The 24,942-nt window shown below is 41.0% G+C and overlaps 1 protein-coding gene across 3 annotated transcripts in view; it reads left to right on the forward strand.

The window, feature by feature from the left end:
* Positions 1 to 24,942, forward strand: part of MAP4K5 (mitogen-activated protein kinase kinase kinase kinase 5) — a 159,231-nt gene that overhangs the window by 64,740 nt on the left and 69,549 nt on the right. For all 3 annotated transcript variants that reach the window (XM_073211277.1, XM_037016627.2, XM_073211278.1), the window contains exons 4-9: positions 3,929 to 4,019; positions 4,511 to 4,575; positions 7,259 to 7,314; positions 8,964 to 9,011; positions 9,094 to 9,136; positions 9,719 to 9,791. In XM_073211277.1, the coding sequence (XP_073067378.1) occupies positions 3,929 to 4,019; positions 4,511 to 4,575; positions 7,259 to 7,314; positions 8,964 to 9,011; positions 9,094 to 9,136; positions 9,719 to 9,791 (376 nt within the window). The remainder of the gene's footprint in view (positions 1 to 3,928; positions 4,020 to 4,510; positions 4,576 to 7,258; positions 7,315 to 8,963; positions 9,012 to 9,093; positions 9,137 to 9,718; positions 9,792 to 24,942) is intronic.

The following is a 24,942-nucleotide window of genomic DNA, read 5'->3' on the forward strand; positions in this document are numbered from 1 at the left end:
CCCCATCCACTGGAGGCTCTGAAACATCAATTGGTATGTAAATGGACTAAGGCTAGACAGGAGATCATGGAAATCCTGAGTGAAAACTTACATTTACCCCACAATATGAAATGAAGAAACTATGTAAAATACAGCACAGAGAAGCCAAGAGATGAAAAATATGAAATAATATAAACTAGATGGAAGATGGAATAAAAAGAAATAACTTAGATCTAATCAGAGTAAAGGGGTACAATTTAGCAAAGGTGATATTTGAAGCATTTATATTGAAATTTTTTCCAGAGTGGTAGAAAACATCAAATATTTCAGAATTCCAACCAGAATAAAAAGAAATGCCTGTGTGCATATATCATACTGAAACTGCAAAATATTAAAGACAGAAAGATCTTTAAATCAACGAGAGAAGGAAGACAATACAGAGGAAGAAATATTAAGACTAACAGTGACATCAAAACAATGAAGGAAGAAAATGATAGGTACCTTCAAAGAGCTGAAAGAAAAGGACTATCAATCTAGAATTGTGCATCCAGTGAAAGCATCTTTTAATAATGCAAAATAAAGGCATTTTCAGACGGCAACTTAATAGTGTTTGGCACCAATAGTACTGCACAAAAGGAAATCCTAAATGATAAACATCAAGCAAAAGGAATGTGATTTCAGATGGTAAGTCTGAGATGCAACAAGGAAGGAAGCTATGTTACTGACTTTTACAGATCAGTTTGATGATTGAAATATTAAGAAGTTATGCACCAGTTTTGAAGTTACTGCTGTGAGAAAATATATTCTAAATCCTGTACTTAATAGAAGACTTTTCAGCACAACTCATATACAAAATTTGTGGCATTTATAAGTGGATAGGCAGAAATCCAAAGAATAACATTATTAAAGTCAGGCAGTGTTTTTCTTTTCCTTTGTAATTTGGAGCTTCTTAATAAAAAGGGTGGGTTAGAATCTATCTAGTTGTTGGAAATTAGCATGTGTAAAGAATCAGTTTTAATACTATTAATGGAAAAGGCTCCAGTGGAGTGAGATTAAAGGAGAAACAGTATTCAGATGCTCATGAGTGGACAAAGAAAGCCTCTACCCCTAGGTGGGCAGGCTTTTTATTGTCACCTTCCTCCTTCTACCTAAACTGATAATGGACAACATGAAATCATCATCTATTTTGGATTGTCTCCATTGATTCCCTTCCATTGGCAGACTGTACAGAAATTACTCTTTTCTTGTTTTCCTCACTCTTTAGAAACTCTATTTTATGCATGCTGAAATAAACTTTTAATTGTGAAATGTTGTCATTGTGCACTTAAGGTATATGTAACCATTTATGTAATAAATGTTTTACCGGTTTACAAATAAAAGGTAGATTTTCTTTAAAGATTTTGAGTCAGATTCTTATGGTTAAAAGATTTTACCCTTTTTATGGTAACATGGTAACTAGCCCTATCATGATAATTATTTTGGAATGTGTAAAAATATCAAATCACTATCTTGTATAACTGAAACTAATATAATATTGTATGTCACTTACAATACAGTAAAAAATAAATGAACCTACAGGATATTATGCTAAGTGAAATAAACCAGGCAGAGAAAGACAAATACCATATGATTTCACTTATATGTGGTATCTAAAACAAAACAAATGAACAAACAAAACAGAAATAGACTTGTGGACAAAGAGAAGAGACTGGTGGTTGCTATGGGGGAAAGGTTTGATGGGGTGGGTAAAGTTGGTGAAGGGGATAAAGAGGTGCAGGCTTCCAACTATAAAATAATTAATCACAGGGATGAAAGCACAGCATAGTCAATAATATTGTAATATTTTTGTGTAGTGACAGATGTTCACTATATTTAATTGTCAAATTACCATGTTCACCTGAAATCCATATAATATTGTATATCAACTATATACTTTAATAAAAGAAAAAAATTTTTAAATAAATAAATTCTCCCCTTTCCAGTAAGAAAGATTATATACCCTTGTTTGGTTTATCCAATTCTTTAAAGTTAACACTAAATCCTTTAACTGAATCATCAGTTAACATTTACGTGAAGGGACTGTTTTGAGAAGAGCACCATAATGGTTATAAATAAAGTTGATCCATAATAGCTAAATTAAATATGTGTCTAAATCATCAGTAATGATTGAGTCTTTAAAAGGTACATTAAGGCATGGCAAAAATATTTAAAGCTTTGTTTTGGCTCTGAATTTAAAGTTGGAAGTACAAAGGGGAAAATATCTCCGATTTGTGTAAGGATTTTATTTGCTTACTTATCTAAGACCTAATTTCAAAGTTCTTCCTTCTTAGCTTTGTATGTTTTCTAAGATGACTTTAAGTTTATCTGGATACCACTGATTTTAAACCTAAAGTTGCTTTACCCAAGACCACTACAAAACACTAATGAAAAATGTCTAACAGTGATATCCTAACAAGGAAATATTTTGTTTGTACCTTTCTTGTCTCCAGTATATGGTAATGTTGCTATTGCATTTATTCTGTGTCAAACATTGTATTAACTACACTACATACATTATCTCTTTCTCACAACATTCCCAACTGAGGGAATCCCATAAACAGAAACACTGGGGTGTAAGAATCTGTTACAAAAATGGCCAGCACCTTGATATATAAAATATAGGGAATATTTAAGAAAGTGGCAGATACAGAAGCTAAGTAGGTTGAATGAATCCAGATGCTACTTAACAAATGAAATTGTGGCCTAGAAGCACTGAGTTGACTAAGGTTACATTGCCAGTGAATGCCCCAGTCAGTATTTGAGTCAGAATTGATTAGAGCTCTAGCTCTTAATCTCTATATTCTATTGCCTTTACATAATACACATGGACTCATTTTATCAACTCATAAACTCTTTTTGCTGAAATAAAGACTATTTGCAAAGTGAAGTTTGGCAGTGACAATACTATTCTAGGCATTATTCCTATAATAATCCTAAAATTCCCATAAGTAACCAATATTTCATCTTAATATAACTTTTTTTTAGTTAAACAACTGTCTTGCCTGAGGGTTTCAGCCCCGGGCAAGTTCACTCTGGATTTGGTGAGACCAAAAAATGATAACAGAACATTGTGGGTAGAAAGGTGTTTATACCAAGCTCTAGTCTCATGGCAGTAGTTTGAGCGCTAGAATCCTGTCCACCTCCATCTCTACCTCTGGCTCAGCCTCTGCCTCAGGCTCTGTTTCTGCTCCAGCCTCTGCTCTCCTCTCTCCTCTCTTGCTCTCTTCTCTAGGCTCTGCTCTTAGCACCCAGGGATTTCTTTTTTTGTCAACACAGGCAGTAATTGATTATCGCTAGTAGGTATGCAAGCATATGCCTGCACAGTAGGCTAAGTATTATATCATTGCATGTACACAGTAGGTGGATTAAGATCAGGTGAGGACCCTGGCCATGGAACATCCATTTTCCCTACAACAACTCCAAACAGATTGGTGATAGACAAATTAGAAAACAGAAATCAAAAAAGAAAGCAAAATTACTTTTATCACCTAGATATAAACATTGTTTGTGAGACAATATATATACATTTATACATATAAACTATGTACATATCCCTTTTTTACTTAATATATCAAGAACATATTTCCATAATAAAAACATGTTTTAACTGTATCACATATATAATTGTACCACAAATTATTTAACCATTCTTTATTAAGTCACACTGTAGAGAACATCTGTCTCTTGCACATCCTTTTCAGATAAAAACATGAAATTATGAGTTCAAAGATTTGGTACATTTTTAAGGCTTCTGATGTTTAGAAAAATGTACCAGTTTATATTTCCATTAAAGTATTAAAAATGTCTTAATTCCTTATCTCTAATACTGTAAAGTTTTTCTTCCTTCTTCCCTTATATAGAGATTCAAAATGTAACAAGATGGCCAAGTTACTATTATTTTGTTTTTCAGGAGATGATTTTTCTTTGATTCAACAAGAAATATTTATGGTTAAAGAATGTAAACATTGCAACATCGTTGCCTACTTTGGGAGCTATCTCAGGTAAAAAAAAAAAAAGGAAGGAAGAAAATAGCATCTTTCCTCTTTGTTTTGTTCTTATTTGCTACCAACCCCTCTCCCTTTCATGTAAGTGCTGTTTGTGTATGTGTGTGAATATATTTATATTATATATAATTTATATAAATACAGGCAATATAAATAAATTGTCTCAATTTCTAAAATTTCTCAGGTTTTCTCATTGTCTCCGTGTTATATTAACAATGACACCTCCATTTATGCAGTTATACCTTACCTGCAAATCTTAATAAAATATTACAAATGATTGCAGGTAAGTGTTTTAGCTTGTACAGCTGACCATCATATTCTAAACCATTTAAGATGGAAACAAAGCTGAAATTAGTATTTAGCTTTTTGGAAGAGAGACTGCCAGGGTTATTTCCTAAACTTTGAACTACTAAAGAGTGAAAGCCTTCAGAGTATGTTAATGATTGAGAATTGCTAGCTAACGTACTTTTCTTTCTCTTTCATATTAGTCGGGAAAAACTGTGGATTTGCATGGAATACTGTGGTGGTGGATCCCTTCAAGATATTTACCATGGTACTGTTAATTTGACTTTACATTTAAAACTGACTTTGACTTTAGTGATTGCTATTTGACATTTCTAGTTAATCAGGATTATTAACAGGTAGATATACTGCTTTACATTCTTCCACTCTGCTCCTGCAGTATTACATAAAAGAAATCTAAATTTTATTTTATTTTTGTTATTCTGAAGTTAAATTTGTTGAAGCCTGAACTGGGAAATCCAAGAGTTCTTACACAATCCTAATTTTACTTTTTAGATGTAGTCTCTAGGAAATGTTGTATAGTCTCTAGGAAAGTATTTTATCTATAGCTAAAACTGCCTAAACTTTCTTGTAAATAAGAATTGAAATGCAAAGTGTAATTCTCACATAAAGGAAATTATATATCTTAATAATAATTTAACCTGCTAACTAGGAAAGCAGTTTAGTTGTTGCTGCAATATTTTTGCATTAAAAATGTATGTTTTAAAAATCGGGGTATATTTAGCATTCTTCACTTTTGACAGTTTTCTGAGTTGTGATAAGTTTTGCCTTATAATACTAATGAGAAATAGTCTTTGTTTTGTCTGTACAGTTTAGCTTCCAGTTTGTTTTGTTGTTGACAATTTCCTGAATTTCTAGAATTTATGAGATTAAGCATAGATCCTTATAAAATTTTTCTTTTCATTAGTTGGATATGATATAGTAAAACTCCCACTGCAACTGTTTACGTTGTATAATTTAAGAATTATGTGAAGTAGTTTTAAACATTTCTTTGTTGAAATCCTGATATTGAAAGCCTCATCAAATTTCAGTCATGCAGTTTACAAATGCAACCATAGTAGATACAAAAACAAGTGCTTTTCCATTTTAAATAATACTCATAGCTTGTTGAGGTCCAGTTTTTAAAATGTCAATGAATAGAATAATGGTTCTATTTATTTAAACACTGCACTTATAATATGGAATACTATGCAGCACTCAAAAATGAACAGTTCCATTTATATTGACCTAACTATACCCCTCTAAGGCCTCTTTTTAAGTGGAAAAACTGAGTCATGAAAAAATATGTGTAGCATAATCAATCACACTTAGGTTTTTTTTTAATTATATTTTTGAAAGTATACATAAGAATGTAAATGTACAGCAAAATGAAAGGATTCATAACAAATTGATAAGTCATTACTTTTAGGGGGAAGAAAAGTGGGACTCAAAATTTTGAATTACAATGAAAATGTATTGATGTATTTAATTATAAATTAATAAATGTAATAATTATCTAATTGTATCACAACAGATAAAAAATAGTTATGACTGATAAACTCTGGTCACTGCCTCTTTTTACTTAAAATAACATTTAATGCCATAATATATAAATAACATAAATACTACACATACAAAATATTACAGCTTTAAAAACAAGAATGAATACTGTTTTTTTAAAGGAGCAAAGTTTTATTTACTTATATAGTAATCTGTCATTTTCTTACACATTATTACCATTCTAGAATGACCGTTCTCTTTTTTACCATTATTAATTCAAAAAAAATACTGTTATTGAGCAGCCCTAAGCTACTTGATTTAAAATTCTTTTCTATGATTTAATGAAGAATTACAATTATTTGAAGTTTTTATACAATAATTATAATTTTTATCTAGATACATTTTTACAGAATGAGAACTCAAGAATATGAATAAATAAAACTATATAGCTGGCATTTTTACTACTTTCCCTTACAACTTAATCATTTTGAGACATTAATTTCACTTCATGAAATTTCTATTTTCCATTATTAAAACTTGATAATTTGTTTAATTAAATTGAATCTAAGAAGTATCCATCCCTGTAAATAGTAAACTAGATAGCATAGTAATTAAGAACATCTACATTTATAATAAACTGCTAATTAAGTGTTTTCCCTTCTTTTTTTACTACCCTATCAAGTTACTAAGAATCAGAATTTTATGTTCCTGAGTAAGTGTAGAGAGCCAGTGATTAAAATATGCAGTAAAATATTTCTGTTAAGTACATGATGTGGTTTCATTGTCAGCAAATGCCACCCCTGATTTCAAAGATTCTCTCTTGGTGTTGGAAGGTGTATTTCCAAAGCATCTAGCTGAGTACTTACAGAAGGATTTTATAGTAGAGATCTGGTGGTCAGAAGTGACCTGATTACTTTTTAAATTCTTAGATAAGGAACTGGATCAAAAGCCTCCATTTTGATAGACATAGTAAAGAATTACACTAAAGAAATAATATCTTGACCTTTGAAAAAGTATATGATACCATTCAGTATATTTTAACAGTTGATCTCTCTGTGGTTTTCTACCTCTATATAATTGTAATAAGTTATATATATACTTATTTCATTTCCTGGCTTTATTTTTGAAAAATTGTTCAGGATTGAGATAATGTCCACTGGTTTCTATAGAATATTATGTGATTTCTAGTACTCTTGCTTTGCACCTAATATAGGTGTTTAATATTTTTGCTGACCACAGTTGTTATTGAGTAAATCTTCCAATTTTAAAATTCATTTAAAAATTCACAACTTGAATTTTTTTTCTTAATTACAAGAATAATATATGCTCATGAGGAAAAGTCACCCAACTATATATACAGAAGTTTTAGAATGGTTTGTCATTTTGAAAGTAGACAGTTTTTAATGTATTGTATTCAAATATGCAACAATGTGGTCTTTCTTTTTTCTTTCTAGTTACTGGACCATTATCAGAATTGCAAATAGCCTATGTATGCAGAGAAACTTTACAGGTACAGCAATTTAGATTTCTTTATATAAATAGAAAGGAAGTTACAGTCTCACAATTGAGAACTATAAAATGGTAATCTGCCCCAAAGATAAAGAGTGAACCAAGTGATTTTTCTGTTAATCTCTCATATTGGAATTCTTTAAACCTGGTCATTTTTTCATGAATGAGTCGCAGGAATTCATTTAAACTGATGCTGGTATATACAGTGGTGTTCTGCTTTGTCACACTTGGCCCTCAATTGCTATATAGCTAAAGAAAACCATAGGTGTGGTTTTCATGAGTGAATCACCAGACCTGTCAACTCTAGCAAGTTGTCTAAGCTTCAAATTTTATGCAGTAAAGGATAACTTTTACTCAAGACGAGGTCTTTTACCATTTCTCTCAAAATGAGAGTAAGTTAGCATAGCAAGAATCCAGAATGTTATCCAGAAACCCTAATTCTCTGTGATATTAGTATCACTAATAGCAAAATCCCTTTTTATAAGCTTGGTAAGCATTACTTTAAACAGAAGCTTCTTTATCATTTATTTCAGAGCCTGTGAGAGCTTTTAGTTTGTTAAAGTAGGTTGTGACTCTTCAATAGGGGTATATAGGATTCAGCATTTCTTCCAATTTATTACTTTTTTCAGTGCCTTGTGAAGTATATATTTGATCAAGGACTTGTATCTGTTCTTTTTTTTTTGTGAACATAAAGAACCTCTCAAACAACAATCTAGTGAACAAATGGACAAAAGATTTAAACAGATACTTCACCAAAGAAGATGTATGGATGGCAAATGATGAAATGGAAAAGATGCTCAACGTCATTAGTTATTTAAAAAGTGTGAATTACAATCACAATGAAATGCCACTACACACCAATTAGAATGACTAGAATTAAAAAGACTGACCTTAAGAAGGTTGGTGAGGATGCCGGTTAACTGGAACTCTCATACCCTACTGGTTTAATTGTAAAATGGAACAGCTGCTCTAGAAGGCAGTGTGGTAATTGCCTCGAAGTTTAAATGTATACCACCATATTATTCAGCTGTTATACTCCTAGATATTTACCCAGAGGAAAATAAAAACATATGAAGACTTATATATGAATCTTCATAGCATCTTTATTTATAATAGCTAAAAACTGAAAAGAGCCCAGCAACCCAAATGTCTGTCACAGGTGAAAAATAAACAAGTTCTGGCATATCTGTACCATTGGAATACTACTCAATAATAGAAGAATCAAGTATTCTTGTATATGCATTATATATATGCACATTAACAAGGAATCTCAAATTATTATAAATGAAAAAAGCCAAACAAAAAAGAATATACTCTACGATCCATTTACATAAAACTCTAGAAAACTTGAAACTGATCTGCAGTGACAGCAGTTCAGTGTTCATGTGTAGGAGGGACTTTTGGGGAACAGTGGAAATATTTATTATCTCAATTGTGGTAATGGTGTTAAAGTAAAACATTTCTAATGTTTACCAGAAAGTGAATTTGAAATCCTAAAATACAGTAAACGTTGATTAATAAAGTCATTTAGGTTTTTCCCCCTCAAAAGAAGACATTCTGGTTTTTCTTATGCAATAAGAATTTAAGTAGAAAATTCAGGTGTCAAATTTGTAGGTTGCTAATGCAAACTTTTTTCTTTTTTTAATTCAGGGTCTTGCCTATTTGCATACTAAAGGCAAAATGCATAGAGATATCAAAGTAAGTTCCTTTAATATGTTCAAATTAATTATCTTACTGAAAGGACTTTCATGATTCTAATTTAATTGTATTTTTGTTTCAGGGTGCAAATATTTTACTGACCGATCATGGTGATGTAAAATTAGGTATGTTATTTCAAATTCCTTTTTTCCAAAACAAAATTTTAAATGAGAATTAATATTATATGCTTAATATTCATTATCAAGAGCCATGATAATGCTCATCTGTTGACCCAGTAATTTTATTCCTGAGACTCAGTTTAAGGAAATTAATCTTAAAGATAAAAAAATCTATTTTCACAGAAGTATTAATCATAACATTTATAATAGAAAAAAATGCAAAGTAGGTCTAGCTATAGAAAAACTTAAATTGTATGTAATAAATTCACTTGTGAAACATTATTCAATTATAAAAATTAATAGTTAAGAAGCAATCCAGTGGTGTGTGAAAATGATCTATAAGTGTATTTAGTTTTTGACAACCAAGTGTAACAACAGTAACAAAAAAGTTTATATACAGAATAAAGGATTTTTTTTAATAGCACCATGTCGTAAATAAGCAAGACATTTTGGTATTCAATTTATATACATTTCTCTAGCATTACTACCTGAACTATTAATAGTGTCATGCTTAAGGGTGAAACTTAGAAATGGTGGTGGTTTTGTTGAAAAGAACTAAAATTTTCTCTTAAATTTTTTGCCTACCAGCTGACTTTGGTGTGGCTGCAAAAATAACAGCTACCATTGCGAAGAGAAAATCTTTCATTGGCACCCCTTATTGGTAAGACATTATTATGATTGAATTATGTACATTTTCATTTTTTCAAGGTTAGTGGTCAGCCTTAATACTTAATAGTACAATTGATAGTTGACTGAAAGTCTGGAGACTTTCCTGCTCCTTGCTACTATTAGCATAGTTCCGATTAGAGAGCTTTGATACTCATTTCATTGTCCAGCTTTCCCTGTGTTTAGTAATTCCTACTGTCCCTGGGATTTTGTATTGAGAAGCCTCATAGGTATGAGAGTTGGAAAAAAAAAACACTCTTATTATAATCTCTTATCATGTTCTTACTGTCTCTTTGGGTATTGCTTCTGTTTTAATTGAGGACCTCACTTTCTGGTTATTAAAACTCCTGCCTACCCTGCCATTAGTCTTCAAAAGCCGCCTACTCCTAATACATCCTACCAATTACTGACAAAATAAGTCTTTCTAAAACACTGCTTTCATTAATGAAGACAGATAATTGAAATATAATAGAAAGCCCAGTAATAAACCTTAATATGTAAAGTAATTTAGTGAGTATTATAAAAGGTGACCTTTAGTGTTTATAAGTGTTTGAATTCTTTAATATGCAGTGTTTGGATAATTTATTATTTTCAAAGAAATTTAAAGTAGCTCCTTACCTCATATCTAATCTCAAAATAAAATTGATATGAAAATAGATGAATAGAAAGGTGAAACAGAAGAACTATTGAAAGGAAAGGAGCGACACACAACAGCAATTTACCGGAGAGTTCCGCTTTATTAGGGAAAGGTGCTGGGTTATATAGGAGGGGGCATAGGGTGATTGTGGTGTTACTTCTACGGGGCTGGTGGCTGTTGGCTAGGTGCTGGGATTGGGAGGGGGGCGAGAGGTGATTGGGCTTCAGGTGGCGCCGGCGGGAACCGAGGACCCCGAAAAGAAGCCGGAAGTTCGCCATCTTACTGGTGGGGACCCTTCATTCCCCCCTTTCTCCTCTATGGGTTTGTGGACGTTGCTTTCTCTCTGACTGCTTCCTGCTGAACAGGGGCGGAGAAGGGACTGAGGGTTTGAGGATTGGGAGGAAAGGGTTGATAGGACTCCCCACAGTAAGGATGAGTAGATGTGGACTTCTTCAGGTTGGAAATCAATGAAGGTTCCCTGTAACCATAGGTTGAGGACCTGTTGATTCTAATGGTGCCAAGAGGATATGGGTGTCAGGAGCCAGGCATCTGCGGCTATTGTTTCCAGGAACAGTTTCCAGCGGAGAGAGGGGTCCATCTCAGCATGTGGTGAGGAGGTCACGTGAGGGTGAGGGGTCTTCCGTGGCCAGAAGCTGGTAGTTCCTGAGTAAAAGCTGGTTGAAAGCTTGATTAGAGATTTTCCCGACTTGGGATTTGATGAACTTTATTATACAGGGTAAGAAGAGACAGACAAGAAGAATGACTATTATGGGGCCTGCAATGGGCCAGAGCCAGGTGAGGAGGGGGTTTGTTAGTATTGACGAGAATGGGTTGGAATTGGAAGCAGAGTGGAGGCTGGAGGCAAGGTCAGTGAGTTTGGTGATGTCAGTTTCTACAATGCCGGATTCGTTGATGTAATAGCAGCACTCTTCCTGGAGGAAGACGCAGGTGCCGCCCTTCTCGGCTGTAAGCAGATCTAGGGCCCGCCGGTTTTGAAGGGTGACTTTAGCTAGCGAAGTGACTTGTCTTTGGAGAGAGGCTAGGGAATCGGCAGTGGATGCCAGGGCTCCCTCAAGTTTGGCGTCGAGATCTCTAACTGCCCATAGAGAGTGACCCAAGGCTCCTCCTGAAAACCCCACCCCAATGGCTGAGGTGATTAAAGAGATACCGACCATGATGGGAAGGAAAGCAGCCCTTTTTGTGCGCGAGTGCAAGGGAGGTTGGAGCTCAAGGAATTCTGCCATGCTGTAAAGTGTAAGCTGTGGGATTAGGGTGACGAGAATGCAGGGTGTATCGGAGTTGAGAGGCAGTGAGTTGAAAAGGCTGCCATTACACCAAAAGAAGTGTCCCGGTTGTGTAAAAGTCTTAGAGCCGGAGGTAGGGGTGTAGATAGAGATGCAGTGAAGTGCACTGGAGGGGGGTGGAGTTGGGCCTACACAGTGGTGGATGGTGAGATTATCTGGGTATTCTGGCTCCCATAGGGGTATGTCTGCCAGGGGACGGAGGGGTTGTCCTTCTACATGGAAGGAGTAGTTGGAAATATTAAGGGGCACGGCGGCCAGCAGTGGGCGCTGTAGTGATGCGCACAAGAAACAATTGGCAGTGTTGAGGGTGTGGTTGAGAAAGATGGTGGTGTCTTGAATGAGCTGTAACCAAGAGTAGGAGGAATAAGAAGATGAAGAGGCGCCGTCAAGAGTTTGGATAATGACTTTTTCGGAATGTCTGATATCTGATGCAACTTGAGAGATCTGGGAGCGAGAGGGAACATACTCTCGAGAGATATGAAGGGTACCATGGGGGGTCGAGGACCCCTTGTAGTAAACTGAGGCTGTTACTCCAGCAGCCCATCGAGAGTCCCAGGGATCTGGGATTGATAAGGAGAATGAGCCGTTGGGATATTTCATGAAACGGTTGGAGGAGTAATACTGTGGGTACTGGAAGTCACCCATGTAGTGAATGGTGCAAGACCAGTAGGGGCATCCCCCGTAGGTGTCTGGCCATCGCCTGCAATAGGCTTGTCTTTGGTCATAGAGGAAGCAGAGGTAGGGAGAATAAAGGTAGCTGTAAATGAATACTTCGGTGGAGGGAGGAAAGTGGAGGTACAAAGGCTCAGAGCAGCCTTTCAGAGGGCAGTCTGATGTGGCAATGAGGGCAGTAACTTTTGTTTGATGCTGTGTGTAAGTCTGCTTGACTTTGAATCGCCATACAAAGGAGGATGGGGCGGCAGGGAAGACAATAGGAATGAGGGAAAAAAGCAAGAGAGCAGTAAAGGAGGAAAAAGTCATGATTCAGGTATGGATGGCAAAGAGGGTGCACGGGAGATGCGGAGCTTCAAGGGATCAGAGGGATGAGGCGTGGTAGAGTAGACAGCGTCTTGGGCTGTGTCCGAAGGACTCTGGATTGTGACTGATGGGTCTTGGGTGTCCAGAGAAGGTGAGTCTTGGGTATTTGGTTTCAACCTGGAGATATGAATCCAAGGGGTGACAGAGTTATCAGGCAGTGAGAGCTTGGCAGCCGAGGGGGTGCAGAGAATAACTGGGTGTGGACCTTCCCATTTCGGGGTGAGAGAGGGCTGATCCTCTGGTGGCTTATAAAACACTAGTTGGCCGGGCTGTAAGACAGGAGGATTTTGGGAGGCGGATGGATCAGGAAGGAGCCAATCTTGATATTTCCACAATTCAGTGCGGAGGAGAGAGAGTAGTGGAAGGGCTATATTGGGAGGAATTGGTCCTTTGTGGGAAGGGAGCCCCGGGGGTAGAATCGGGCGGCCGTACATGATCTCAAAGGGTGACAAGAAGGAAGGTTTCTTTGGGAGGGCTCAAATGCGGAGTAGAGCTAAGGGAAGTAAGCGAACCCAGTCAAGGTGTAGTTCTAGAGATAGTTTGGTCAGGATGTCTTTTAGAGTCCTATTGGCTCTTTCTACTTTTCCTGAAGCTTGTGGTCGATAAGGACAATGTAAATGCCAGGGGAGCGAGAGCGACTTGGAGAGGTTCTGGATAATTTGGGCAGTGAACTCAGGGCCGTTATCTGATTGGAGGGAAGTGGGCATCCCGAACCTAGGAAAGATCTGGGTGAGGAGGATAGAGGCAACTACGGATGCTCGTTTGTTAGTGGTGGGGAAAGCTTCAACCCATCCTGAAAATGTATCTACTAGCACGAGTAGATATCTGGTACGTCGTACAGGGGGCATGTTAGTGAAGTCTATTTGCCAATCTGCAGCGGGGACATTACCCCTTGCTTGATGAGCCGGGAAGGGTCGGGCTTTGAGGGGGGTATTAGGGTTAGTGCGTTGGCAGATGGTGCACTTGCAGGTGATTTGGTTAAGTAGGGTTTTGTCTTCAGGAGAGAGAGGAAAAAAAGATTGTAAAAAATGGATTAAGGATTGGGGGCTGGGGTGGAACAGGTCATGTAAGAGGCGGAAGAGAGACTCTTTGTCCTGAGAGCAGAGGGCATCTTGTGATAAGGCTAAAACTGCAAGGGCAGACGGATTGTTGCCTGGTGCGTTTTCTGATAGGGCAACTGACCGGGCTACTCTGTCAGCCTTGTTGTTACCTCTTGCAATGGGGGAGTCATCTCTTTGATGTGATTTGCAGTGGACTATGCCTAGTCGGTGTGGGAGTTGTGAAGCCTCTAAAAGTTTAGTAATTAAGGCTGAATTAGTTATGGAATTCCCTTTTGTGGTGAGGAGGCCTCGTTCTTTCCATACTGCCGCGTGGGACAAGAGAATGTGGAATACGTACTTGGAGTCAGTGTACAATGTGAGAGACGTGTCCCGGGCCAGAGTGCAAGCTCTGGTGGCTGCAATGAGTTCGGCCTGCTGATTGGTTGTACCAGGGGGTAGGGCTCGTGCTTCAATGACATCTTCGAGGGAGACTACTGCATATCCTGAGTAGTGGATGCCCTCATGTTTAAAGGAGGACCCATCAGTAAACCAGATGAGGTCGGAGTGTGAGAGGGCTCCTTCGGAGATCTTGGAGTGGCATGGAAGGAAGTTGTGAAGGGCTTCTAGGCAATCATGCGAGGGAGTATGAGGAGAGTAGGGCAGAGGAAGAAGAGTGGCCGGATTTAGGGGCGGGCAGGGGAGGAAAGAAATGTTTGGATTTTGGAGGAAAGAGGACAGTAAGGTGAGGAGTCTGGAGGGGGGGAGAGTCTGTAAACTTTTGTAGGTTAAGAGATCTTTTAGGTGATGTTGGGACAGAATGGTAAGTGTCGCTCCGAATGTTAGTTTATGAGCTTCTTTCTGCAAGAGCTGTCCAGCGGCTAATGCCCGTAGGCAGGGGGCCCATCCCCGAACTGTGGGGTCTAATTGCTTGGAGAGATAAGCTACTGGGGCAAAGGATGGGCCATAATATTGGCCTAGGACTCCTAGAGCTTGACTGGACCTCTCATGAATGTATAATGAGAAGGGTTTTGACAAATCAGGGAGATGGAGAGCTGGAGCTTTTACAAGGGCTTGACGGAGCTTAATGAAGGAGTGTCGGGGTGAGGATGATAATGGTTCTTCAGGGGGGCCCTTGCTGAGGTCGTATAGGGGTCTTGCCAACAGGGAGAAGTTAGGGATCCACGCTCTAAAATACCCAGCCAAGCCTAGAAAGGAAAGGATTTCTGTCTTGGTTTTGGGAACGGGCAGGTCAGAGAGGAGTCGTTTTCTGTCTAAGGTAATGGACTTTCTTTGCTGAGACAGAAGGAATCCAAGGTAAGTGACAGAAGGGGAAGAGATTTGAGCTTTGGCAGGGGATACTCGGTAACCTCTGGAAGCTAGAAGGTTAAGTAGAGACGCAGTGTCAAGTTGAGACTGTTCCCACGAGGGACTGCAGAGCAGAAGATCATCTACATATTGTAATAAAGTGGACTCGGGGTGATCATGGTGAAACTGTTTGAGGTCTTGAGCTAGGACTTGTCCAAAAATATGGGGACTATCTCGGAAGCCTTGTGGTAAAACTGTCTAAGTAAGTTGTACAGAATGTCTGGTGTATGGGTCCGTCCAGGTGAAGGCAAAAAAATCTTGGGAGGAGGGGTCTAGAGGGATAGAAAAAAATGCATCCTTGAGATCTAGGACTGAGAAGTGGGATGCGGAAGCAGGGATCTGCGATAAAAGGGTGTATGGATTTGGAACTAAGGGATGGATAGGGACAACGGCTATGTTGATGAGGCGAAGGTCTTGGACAAGGCGGAAAGATCCGTTGTTTTTTTTAACAGCTAATATGGGGGTATTAAATGGGGAGTGAGTGGGTCTGAGGTAGTTTTTGTTTAAGAGATCTTGAATGATGGGTTGGAGGCCTATGAGGGCTGAAGTGGTTAGGGGGTATTGGGCCTGACAGATATACTGAGAGGGGTCACGTAATTTGATAGAGGCAGGGGGACATAGGGCCATGGAGGGGCTTGTAATGTCCCAAACTTTGGGATTTACAGGGTGTATAAGGGCAGAACCGGAGCTTTCATTGGGTAGAGGGGGGTTGTCGGCTATGAGGACCATCAGAAAGGGAGTACTGGGGGCTGTGGGATTGGATATAGTTATGGAAACGTGGAGGAGGGAAAGGATGTCCCGTCCTAGTAAAGGGATGGGACACTGGGGCATAACTAGGAAGGAGTGGGAGAAAGGTATGGGACTGTCTAGGATTGTGCATAAAAGGGGGGGGGGTTTTAATGGGAAAATCTGTTTACCTCCTACCCCGACTATAGGAGTAATGGCTGGCGTGGTAGGGCCCCGGTATTCTCGCAAGACTGAGAAGGTGGCTCCTGTATCTAGGAGGAAGGAGATGGGGCGACCGTCTACTGTTAAAGTAACCCTGGGCTCCTGTTTGGTGATGGAAATGGTTGGGTGAGAAGCCCCCGGGCCCCGTCAATCTTCTTCTGCCAGCCCCACTACGGTGGGCTTAGGATGGGGGTTGTTCGTCCAGCCTCCCCTTCGGGTGGTTGGGCAATCAGACCCCCAGTGGCCCTTTTTGTGGCATCTGGGGCATGGGGTGGTAGGAGATCTGGGGGAGGGGCACGCCCTTGACCAATGTCCCTCTTTTCCGCACTTGAAACAAGCTCCTTGGGGGGGCTTGTCTGTAGAGGGGCGCCCAGGTTGTGGTTTTATCAGCTGGGCCAACATCTGGAAATTGGCCTGATCAGCTTTTTGTTTACAGCGTTCTTTCTCCTCCTCCCGGTTATGGAAGACTTTAAAGGCCACTGTTAGGATCTCAGTCTGTGGGGTAGCGGGGCCCTGTTCTAACTTTTTGAGTTTAGCTTTAATGTCGGGGTAGCTTTGAGCTAGGAAGTATGTCATAAGGACCTGTCTTCCTTCAGGTGTTTCTGGGTCCAGGCTGGTATACTGTAATAGGGCTTGAGTGAGTCTATCTAAGAACTCGGAGGGGGTTTCATCTCTCTTTTGAATTATGTCTTGGAGCTTTTGAAAATTGACTACTTTACGAGCTGCCTTTTTTAGACCTGCTATTAAGCAGGAGGCAAAAATATCTCGAGAGTGGAGACCCACAGCGGTGTTATAATCCCAGTGTGGGTCTTGTTCGGGGACAGCAGTGGGACCAGGGGGACAGGTGGGGTCAGTCCTGTGGGTTTCGGTAGCATGCATTTGGGCGAAGTCCCAAGCTCGTCTACGCTCCTCAGGGAGGAGAGTATTGGCCAGGAGCATGAAGATGTCATGATGCGTGAGGCTGTAAGACTGGAGGGTCCATTGAAACTCCCTGATGTAGGTCGTGGGATCAGTGGAAAAGGAACCTAGGCGTTTCTCTAGTTGGGCTAAATCTCCTAAGGAGAAAGGGACGTGAACACGCAAGATGCCTTCGGATCCTGCTACTTCCCGGAGCGGGGCGATAATTTTGGGAGGCCCTCGGGACCGAGTCTGAGGGGGACTGAAGGGTTCTGGCTCAGTCTGTGCAGGGGAAACAGGTAATGGGGGCAAAGCCGCGATAATTTTGGGAGGCTCTCGGGACCGAATCTGAGGGGGCAAAGATGGATGAGGCTCTTGGAACTTAGTTAGGGGGGGCTGAAAGGCTCAGGCTTGATTTGCGGGAGGGGGGAAGGTGAGGGGGACGGGGGAGGAGGTGGTGAGGTGCAGGAGGAGATGGTGGAGGAGGGGGAAGGGAGAGGATGGGAGGCTTCTGCGGGGGTGGAGGCGGCGGGGGCGATAGAGGAAGGGGGAGGGGCTGTTTTAGGAGAAGAAGGGGAAGGGAGAGGATGGGAAGCTTCTGCCGCGGGGAAAGCGGCAGCGGTGGCGGCGGTAGAGGAAGGGGGAGGGGCTGTTGTAGAAGGAGAAGGGGAAGGGAGAGGATGGGAAGCTTCTGCCGCGGGGAAAGCGGCAGCGGTGGCGGCGGTAGAGGAAGGGGGAGGGGGTGTTGTAGAAGGAGAAGGGGAAGGGAGAGGATGGGAAGCTTCTGCCGCGGGGAAAGCGGCAGCGGTGGCGGCGGTAGAGGAAGGGGGAGGGGCTGTTGTAGAAGGAGAAGGGGAAGGGAGAGGATGGGAAGCTTCTGCCGCGGGGAAAGCGGCAGCGGTGGCGGCGGTAGAGGAAGGGGGAGGGGCTGTTGTAGGAGAAGAAGGGGAAGGGAGAGGACGGGAGGCTTCTGCCATGGGGAAAGAGGCGGCAGTGGCGGCGGAGTGTGGAGGGGTTGTAGGAGGGGGAGGGGCTGAAGGGGGAAGTCTGTATGGCGGAGGCTCGTCGGCCGGGTCAAAGGTAATTGAAGAGGGACTGGGAGTGTGTGGAGGGGAGGGAGACGGCTTGCAGGCTAGGAGAACTTGGGGCGGGGAGCAGGTGGTGCAGAGGCTGGGATTTTGAGCTAGGAGGCGAAATGCTTCGATATAGGGAATCTCCTTCCATTTTTTCAGGCGCTGGCAGTAGTTAAAAGAGATTGCGAGTGATGTTAGGATCAAGAGTTCCCCCTGCGGGCCATTGGTTGTTATTGTCTAGGGGGTACGTCGGCCAATCTTGGGAGCAATATTTACGGAGAAGTTTTGGTTTTATATCAGGCGTCAGGGAGAGGGTAGCTAGATGCTTAAGCAGGCATTCAAGAGGTGAACTTTCAGGGAGGGATGAGGAGGCTCCCATGGCTAAAGGACAGAGAAGGAGACAAACAGGGGAAGACAAACGGAGACCCTCAGACTGGAGGCAGACCACAAGGAGACAAAATGGCTAAAGGACAGAGAAGGAGACAAACAGGGGAAGACGAACGGGGATCCTCGGACTGGAGGCAGACCACAAGGAGACAAAGGGCGTCCCCAATGATCCTTGGTGGTCTGCGGAAACTCGTATACGAGTCGGAATTTCTTGGGAAGTGTGGGTCGTCACCCAGACTTCCCTAAGAAGGCAGAGTGCCGGAGTCACGAGGTACCTAGCGCTAGGCGTTTTCGGCAGGCCGAACAGGTTTCGGCGGACGGAACAGAAGGAGGAGGGAGCGGGAAAAGGAGCGTTCTCATCCGCAAAGGAGTCACCTCATTTATGGCTGTTGGGGTGTAGCTGAGAGTCTGCTGCAGCTGTGAAGGCCTGAGGTGGGGGTTTATGGCTTTTGGAGGAGGGGCCTGAGGGTCCGCTGCAGCCGTGAGGGCCTGAGGCAGGGATTTATGGCTGTCGGGGGAGGGGCCTGAGGGTCCGCCGCAGCCGTGAAGGCCTGAGGCGGGGAGCGTTCCCTCCTCGTCCCCGAGCGTCAGGGCCTTGCCGGACGATCACGGTCAATGGCACTGCGATAGCTCAGGGAAGAGTGGCCCACCCCGCGGAAATTTTGCTTAAAAAGTCTCAGCTGAGGTGGGGGTTTATGGCTTTTGGAGGAGGGGCCTGAGAGTCCGCCGCAGCCGTGAAGGCCTGAGGCGGGGAGCGTTCCCTCCTCGTCCCCGAGCGTCAGGGCCTTGCCGGACGATCACGGTCAATGGCACTGCGATAGCTCAGGGAAGAGTGGCCCACCCCGGGGGGGGAGGGGGGGGACTTACCTAAAGGCCAGAGAGGAGTGGTGAGTGTGATGAGCCAGCGCCGGAAAAAGAGGACGAGGGCAAGCTGCTGCTGGTGTTGGGGGAAGACGGGGCCCAGTTGGGGTGTCCCGTCTCCCGGGTTTCGGCACCAATGAAAGGAAAGGAGCGACACACAACAGCAATTTACCGGAGAGTTCCGCTTTATTAGGGAAAGGTGCTGGGTTATATAGGAGGGGGCATAGGGTGATTGTGGTGTTACTTCTACGGGGCTGGTGGCTGTTGGCTAGGTGCTGGGATTGGGAGGGGGGCGAGAGGTGATTGGGCTTCAGGTGGCGCCGGCGGGAACCGAGGACCCCGAAAAGAAGCCGGAAGTTCGCCATCTTACTGGTGGGGACCCTTCAACTATCAGTGACTATCTTAAGAGTTGAGTAAACCTTTCTTGGCATAAAAGCAAAGAACATCAAAGGGAAATATAGATAGACTTGAACTGCCTGAAAATTTAAAACTTCTCAGTGTCTACCAGCTTAATCAAAAGTAGAAGACAAGTAAAAAACCAGCAAATATTAGCTAAAATGTAACAGACAAGGTTTTAATTTAATATCTTTAATATTAAAGTTCTTAATTAATCAACAAAAAGGTGGTGTTTCATTAGAAGCAGTTATTAAAATAATACTTATAAGGTGTCATAAAATAAGAAAAATATTTCTTCCAGTGATGAACAAAAATGCAAATTAAATAAACAATGATATTCTTTTCTATCAAACTGGAAAATATTTGAAATTATTGGGTAATACCTATCACTAAATATTTGACAACAAAAGTGGAAATTGTTAAAACAGTTGAAAGACAGTTTGGCAACAATGTTATTCAGAAACTTTAAACAATGCTAATATTCCTTAGTTTCATTTCTGCTGGTAATTTATCAAAGAGGCATACAGATTTATATGTAAAGAGCTTTATCACAATACAGTTGACCTTTGAACAACATGAGTTTGAACTGCATAAATTTTTATGTGGATTTTTTTCAACAAATATATTGTGAAATTTTTTTGAGATTTGTAACAATTTGAAAAAAGTCTTTTCTGTAGCTTACTTTATTATAAGAATACAGTATTCAGTACATATAACATACAAAATATGTGTTAATCAACTGTTGATGTTATCAGTAAGGCTTCTGGTCAACAGTAGACTATTAGTAGTTAAGATTCTGGGAAGTCAAAAATTAAATGCAGAATTTTGACTGCACAGCTGTTGGCACCCTTAAGCCTTGCATTGTTCAAGGGTCAATTGTACTTTAATAATGAAAAATTAAGGAAAAGGATGTATTTACAGCAGAAACTAGTTAAGGAAATTAGGTACATTCATTCAAGTCAATGTAATAAATTGGTATTAAAAATCCTGTTATACAAGATGAATGATGAGTGGAGAGGCTTATCATATACTGTATATCAAAAGAAAGATTAAAAATAGCATATGCAGGATTAGCATAATACCACTTTATAGAAAATATGTGTGTGTTTAAGTAAAATTTGTGGATGAGAATATGTGAAACAGTGGCTCTCTATGCATAGGTTAATGTTTGACTTATTTTTTCTCCCAAGTACTCCAAAATTCTTTACTGTCAATATGTATCAATTTTAACAGCAGAAAAAAAACCCCAATTAATAGCACTTAAATAAAAGTTAAAAGAAGACATGGGTGAGTTAAATTACCTGTAGAATTTCCTCAAAATGACTTTTTCCCTCCTTAGTCTTTCTGTGACTGTCTTCCTCCATGAACATTCCTCTCTAGTCAAAATTTTAATTTTTTGTATCTTAACTCTAAGTCCGGGGAGAGGAAAATCCCGGGACAAAATACCTCTAAAAACCGGAATCAGTCAAAGGGAGAAATAAAGTTTAAAACCCGTTTATTGCTCAGAAACTGTAGTCCCGGGTGGTCTTTCTCCTCAGCTCTGAAAGAAGCCAGCAGCCCTGCCCCCTCCCCTTAACCTCTCAGGTTCAGACGCCCTCAGTTGCCCCTGTAATTACCCATTGAAATGGAGATGAACTTTTCTCCATCCCTGAGGATATGCAAATGCACCAAAGCCAGGAGAGATATTCTGGAAATGTTACAATTTTACCCACACTCACTATACTAGGTATTGTTTATTACCTTCTTAGCATATCTGTCTTCTGTGTTTATCTTAAATTTTGCTTTGTCTTAAGAGTGACACCCACTGTTGCTTTTCCCCCACCCTTGGCATACTAATCACAGCTCTGTTTTCCACTGAGCCAGGAAGTGTGACAGTCCTAGTCAGCTTGACACCCCAGTTAACCACCAATAACTCGTTTCAGGGAGCCGAGGAGATGAAATCCATATGCTTTCTTTAGAGTTCCAGCTCATCTTCTTTCTGCAATGAAGCTTGCCCTTCATTCATCTTGTTCCGTGGTGATCATTTTCTTCTCTTTACTTCTACACCTCTTATTATGTGTACAGTATGTGCGTGCAAATAGCAAGTACATCTACATGTTGTTATTTTTAGTATACATATTACATCCTTAACCACTCTTAAGTTGAAAGATGTATAACTTTTGGTAACCTAAGTGTATATGAAATCAACTTCTACCTTGTGGATATTCACTATAAATACAATTTAAAAATATTAAACATTTAAAAAAATAAGAGTATTCCCCTGAGCAATATCATCTGTTTTATAACTTAAGATGCCGTAATTATACACCACTGATTCCTGTAAGGTTGGAGGCACTGGAGGGAGGGGTGAGCACTCGGACACTGATGACATGCCAAAGTCCCCAGCTGCTGCCCCCTCCCAACCTGAAGAATGTGCCTTAGGCTAACCAGTCCTCACGCCACTGTAAGTCTAAGCTCTGCCTCCCCCTACCTTCTTTAAAAACTTGCTGCCTGCCCTGCTGAGCAGGACTCCTCCAGCCTGTCCCAGTGCATACTGGTGAACCTTGCCCGGGATTGCGCTCAAATAAACTGCCTGCCTGGCCCTTTGTTGCTTCTCGTCACCTGCTTATTTCGGTTAGAATTTATCTTACATTTGGTGCCAAAAAAACCCAGAAAGGGGCATGAGCGCGGGGCCCCAACTGGCCATTGGTGGCCCCGTCCCCTCCTTCCGCGACCCAGGACCTCAGCCTGCTCTCCGCTGCATAGACTGTTTTCTGGTGAGTCCCTCAGTTTCCCCAGGTCTGTTTCTCTTCCTAACTCCGTTTCACCTGGTCTGTCCGAAATCATAGCTATGTCCAGGTTTGGGCATCCAGCCCATCTGCTGCAGACATCCGGGATACCCACCCCTGGCCCTGTGGTGGGGGAGACATCCCTCACCCAGGCTCCCAGGCCATCACCCCTGACTTGGCAACTTGGGACGCTGGGTGCTCCTCTCAGCGAGATTAGTTGGGAAGTGGCGCAGACATGTGGAACCAGCCCTCGAAACAGATGCCGCTGCAGTGTCTCATTTCTAATTTGACTACTCTGTATTTGTCCCGGAAAGTTCGCAAATGGAAGCTGGTCTTACTTTGCTCTCAGGCCAGGCCTCAGTATCCCTTGGACAACCAATCTCGCTGGCCCCCTGAGGGAACTTTTGATTTTGGCCTTCTCACCAACTTGACTAATTATTGCCACCGGAGTGGAGAGTGGGATGAAATCCCATATGTGCAGGCTTTTTGGACTTAGCGCTCCCGACTAGAGCTTTATGTAAAGTGTCCAATGACTCAGGTCCTCCTGGCATGATCTCCAGTTAAGAATTGTCAGCCTCTTACTCTGCCCAGTCCTTCTTCCTTTTCAGATCCGCTGGAGGACCTTGGTCTCCCACCTCTCTCAGCTTGCTACCCCCACCCCTCTCCGCCACCATCTTTAAGTTCTTTGTCCTCCCCCATGTCACTGCCATCTTAAAGTCCTACCTTCTCAACCATGCTGTCTTCCTGCTCTCCTCTTCCAGTGGCTGCACTACCCCCTCCCCCTCTCCTTCCGCCTTCACCCCCCTCTTCCCCCACCAGAACACGCTCCTCCCACCCTCTGGTTCTGGAAGCCACAGACAAGACTCCTCCCAACACAGACCTGCCTCCTTTCTCTCCTGACCCTACAGCTCTCCCACACCTGCCATTTTGTAAGTGGTCTGGCATGGTTGTTGAGAGTGGGTGAGCTAGGCATAGCAAGTGAACATCTTAGTGATTGTGTATTGCAGTGTGTGTGCCTGCCTGCAGCCTGAAAATTTTTGTAGTGACCTAGAATCTTGGAGTTTTGCTAAGTTAGGTAGACATTTTGTGCTTAGATGTTATGCTGTAAAGCTCATGGTGTCAGGAATTATAAAGTGTGTTCATGAATTTGTTAAACTAAAGAATGCTAGTGCAATAGTTTGCAATAGCCCACCTCTCAGTGTTGACTGAAAATTAAAATTCCTAATGGTTTTGGGGTCTAATTAAAGCTATTTAAATAAGAAAACATCTCTACTTGCTAAAAAGATGTGTGTTTTAATAAGAGAAAGTATAAAGAATGGAAATTCATTTTGTTGAGGGTAAAAGAAGGTAATTGTTCTAAAGTACAGCTGTTTATTTCAGAGGGAGAACACTGAATGTAAAAGGAAAGTTGTAAAAAGCTTGTGGAAGAATTTAATATAGTCATGCTACAAAAAATTAAAGCAAATGAGTCTTGGTATCAAATACACAGCACAGCAAAATTAGAATTTTGTTTTCAGTTAAAAAGAAAGTTTTCTTAACTGTTAGTCTGCTCTTAATGTTAAAAGATTGCAAAAAGTTCTCTAATTGTTTAATCAAAACAGTTTCTCATGCTTAAAGTCTCTATGAGTTGTCTGAATACTTAGGATAATGAGATCTTAATATGAAAAAACTAAAAGCTAAGCTTTGCTAATAACTGTGTAACCTTCTGTATTTGCCTTTGAAATCTTTTGTCACTCTCGTTAAATAGATAAGTATTGTTTCATAATTTATGATTCTATTTAAACAAACATCTTAAAAAAAAACTTTAATAGCTTCCCAAAATCAAATTCAAAAAGGTGCTTTTACCTCTAGTTAACTCTGATGTTTTCCAGATGGCCCCTAGAACATGTCAGAGGAATTTTTTTCTCATTAGAGAAAGTATTTAGCTGGTTTGGTTTATTTATCTGATATAAAATTACCTGCTTAATTACCTAGAAAGCACTGTCAAAGAAAATAATGCTAAACTTTATTACTGAATGTTTTGTGTTAAAGAAATATCCAAATTTCCTTATGTCAACTGTCTTACAGTAAGCTCTCATCAGATCTTTAACCATTGTCATTTGTAAGTCTTTTGTCATTTATAGTCACTGTTTTATTACTTCTAAACTAGTAAAGAACTAGATTTCACCAGAACAAGTATTAGTTACATAAGAAGTAAGTTAAAAGGGCAGAAGAGGGACCCCAAACTCCACTCCGTGACCTGGTAACCATGGCCTTTAAAGTCTTTAATACCCGTGATGAAGAACATGAGAGGAGGACAGTGTCCCAAACCCAAGCCTTCGCAGTAGCCCTGCGGCTGGCAGGACAGGGGTCTCATCACAGCAAAGACCAGTCCAGAGCTCATGAGCCTCCGGGACCCTGCTTCCAGTGTGGCCAAGAAGACCACTGGGCAA

This window comes from Manis javanica, chromosome 8 (genome assembly GCF_040802235.1).
Source record: "Manis javanica isolate MJ-LG chromosome 8, MJ_LKY, whole genome shotgun sequence".
NCBI lineage: Eukaryota > Metazoa > Chordata > Mammalia > Pholidota > Manidae > Manis > Manis javanica.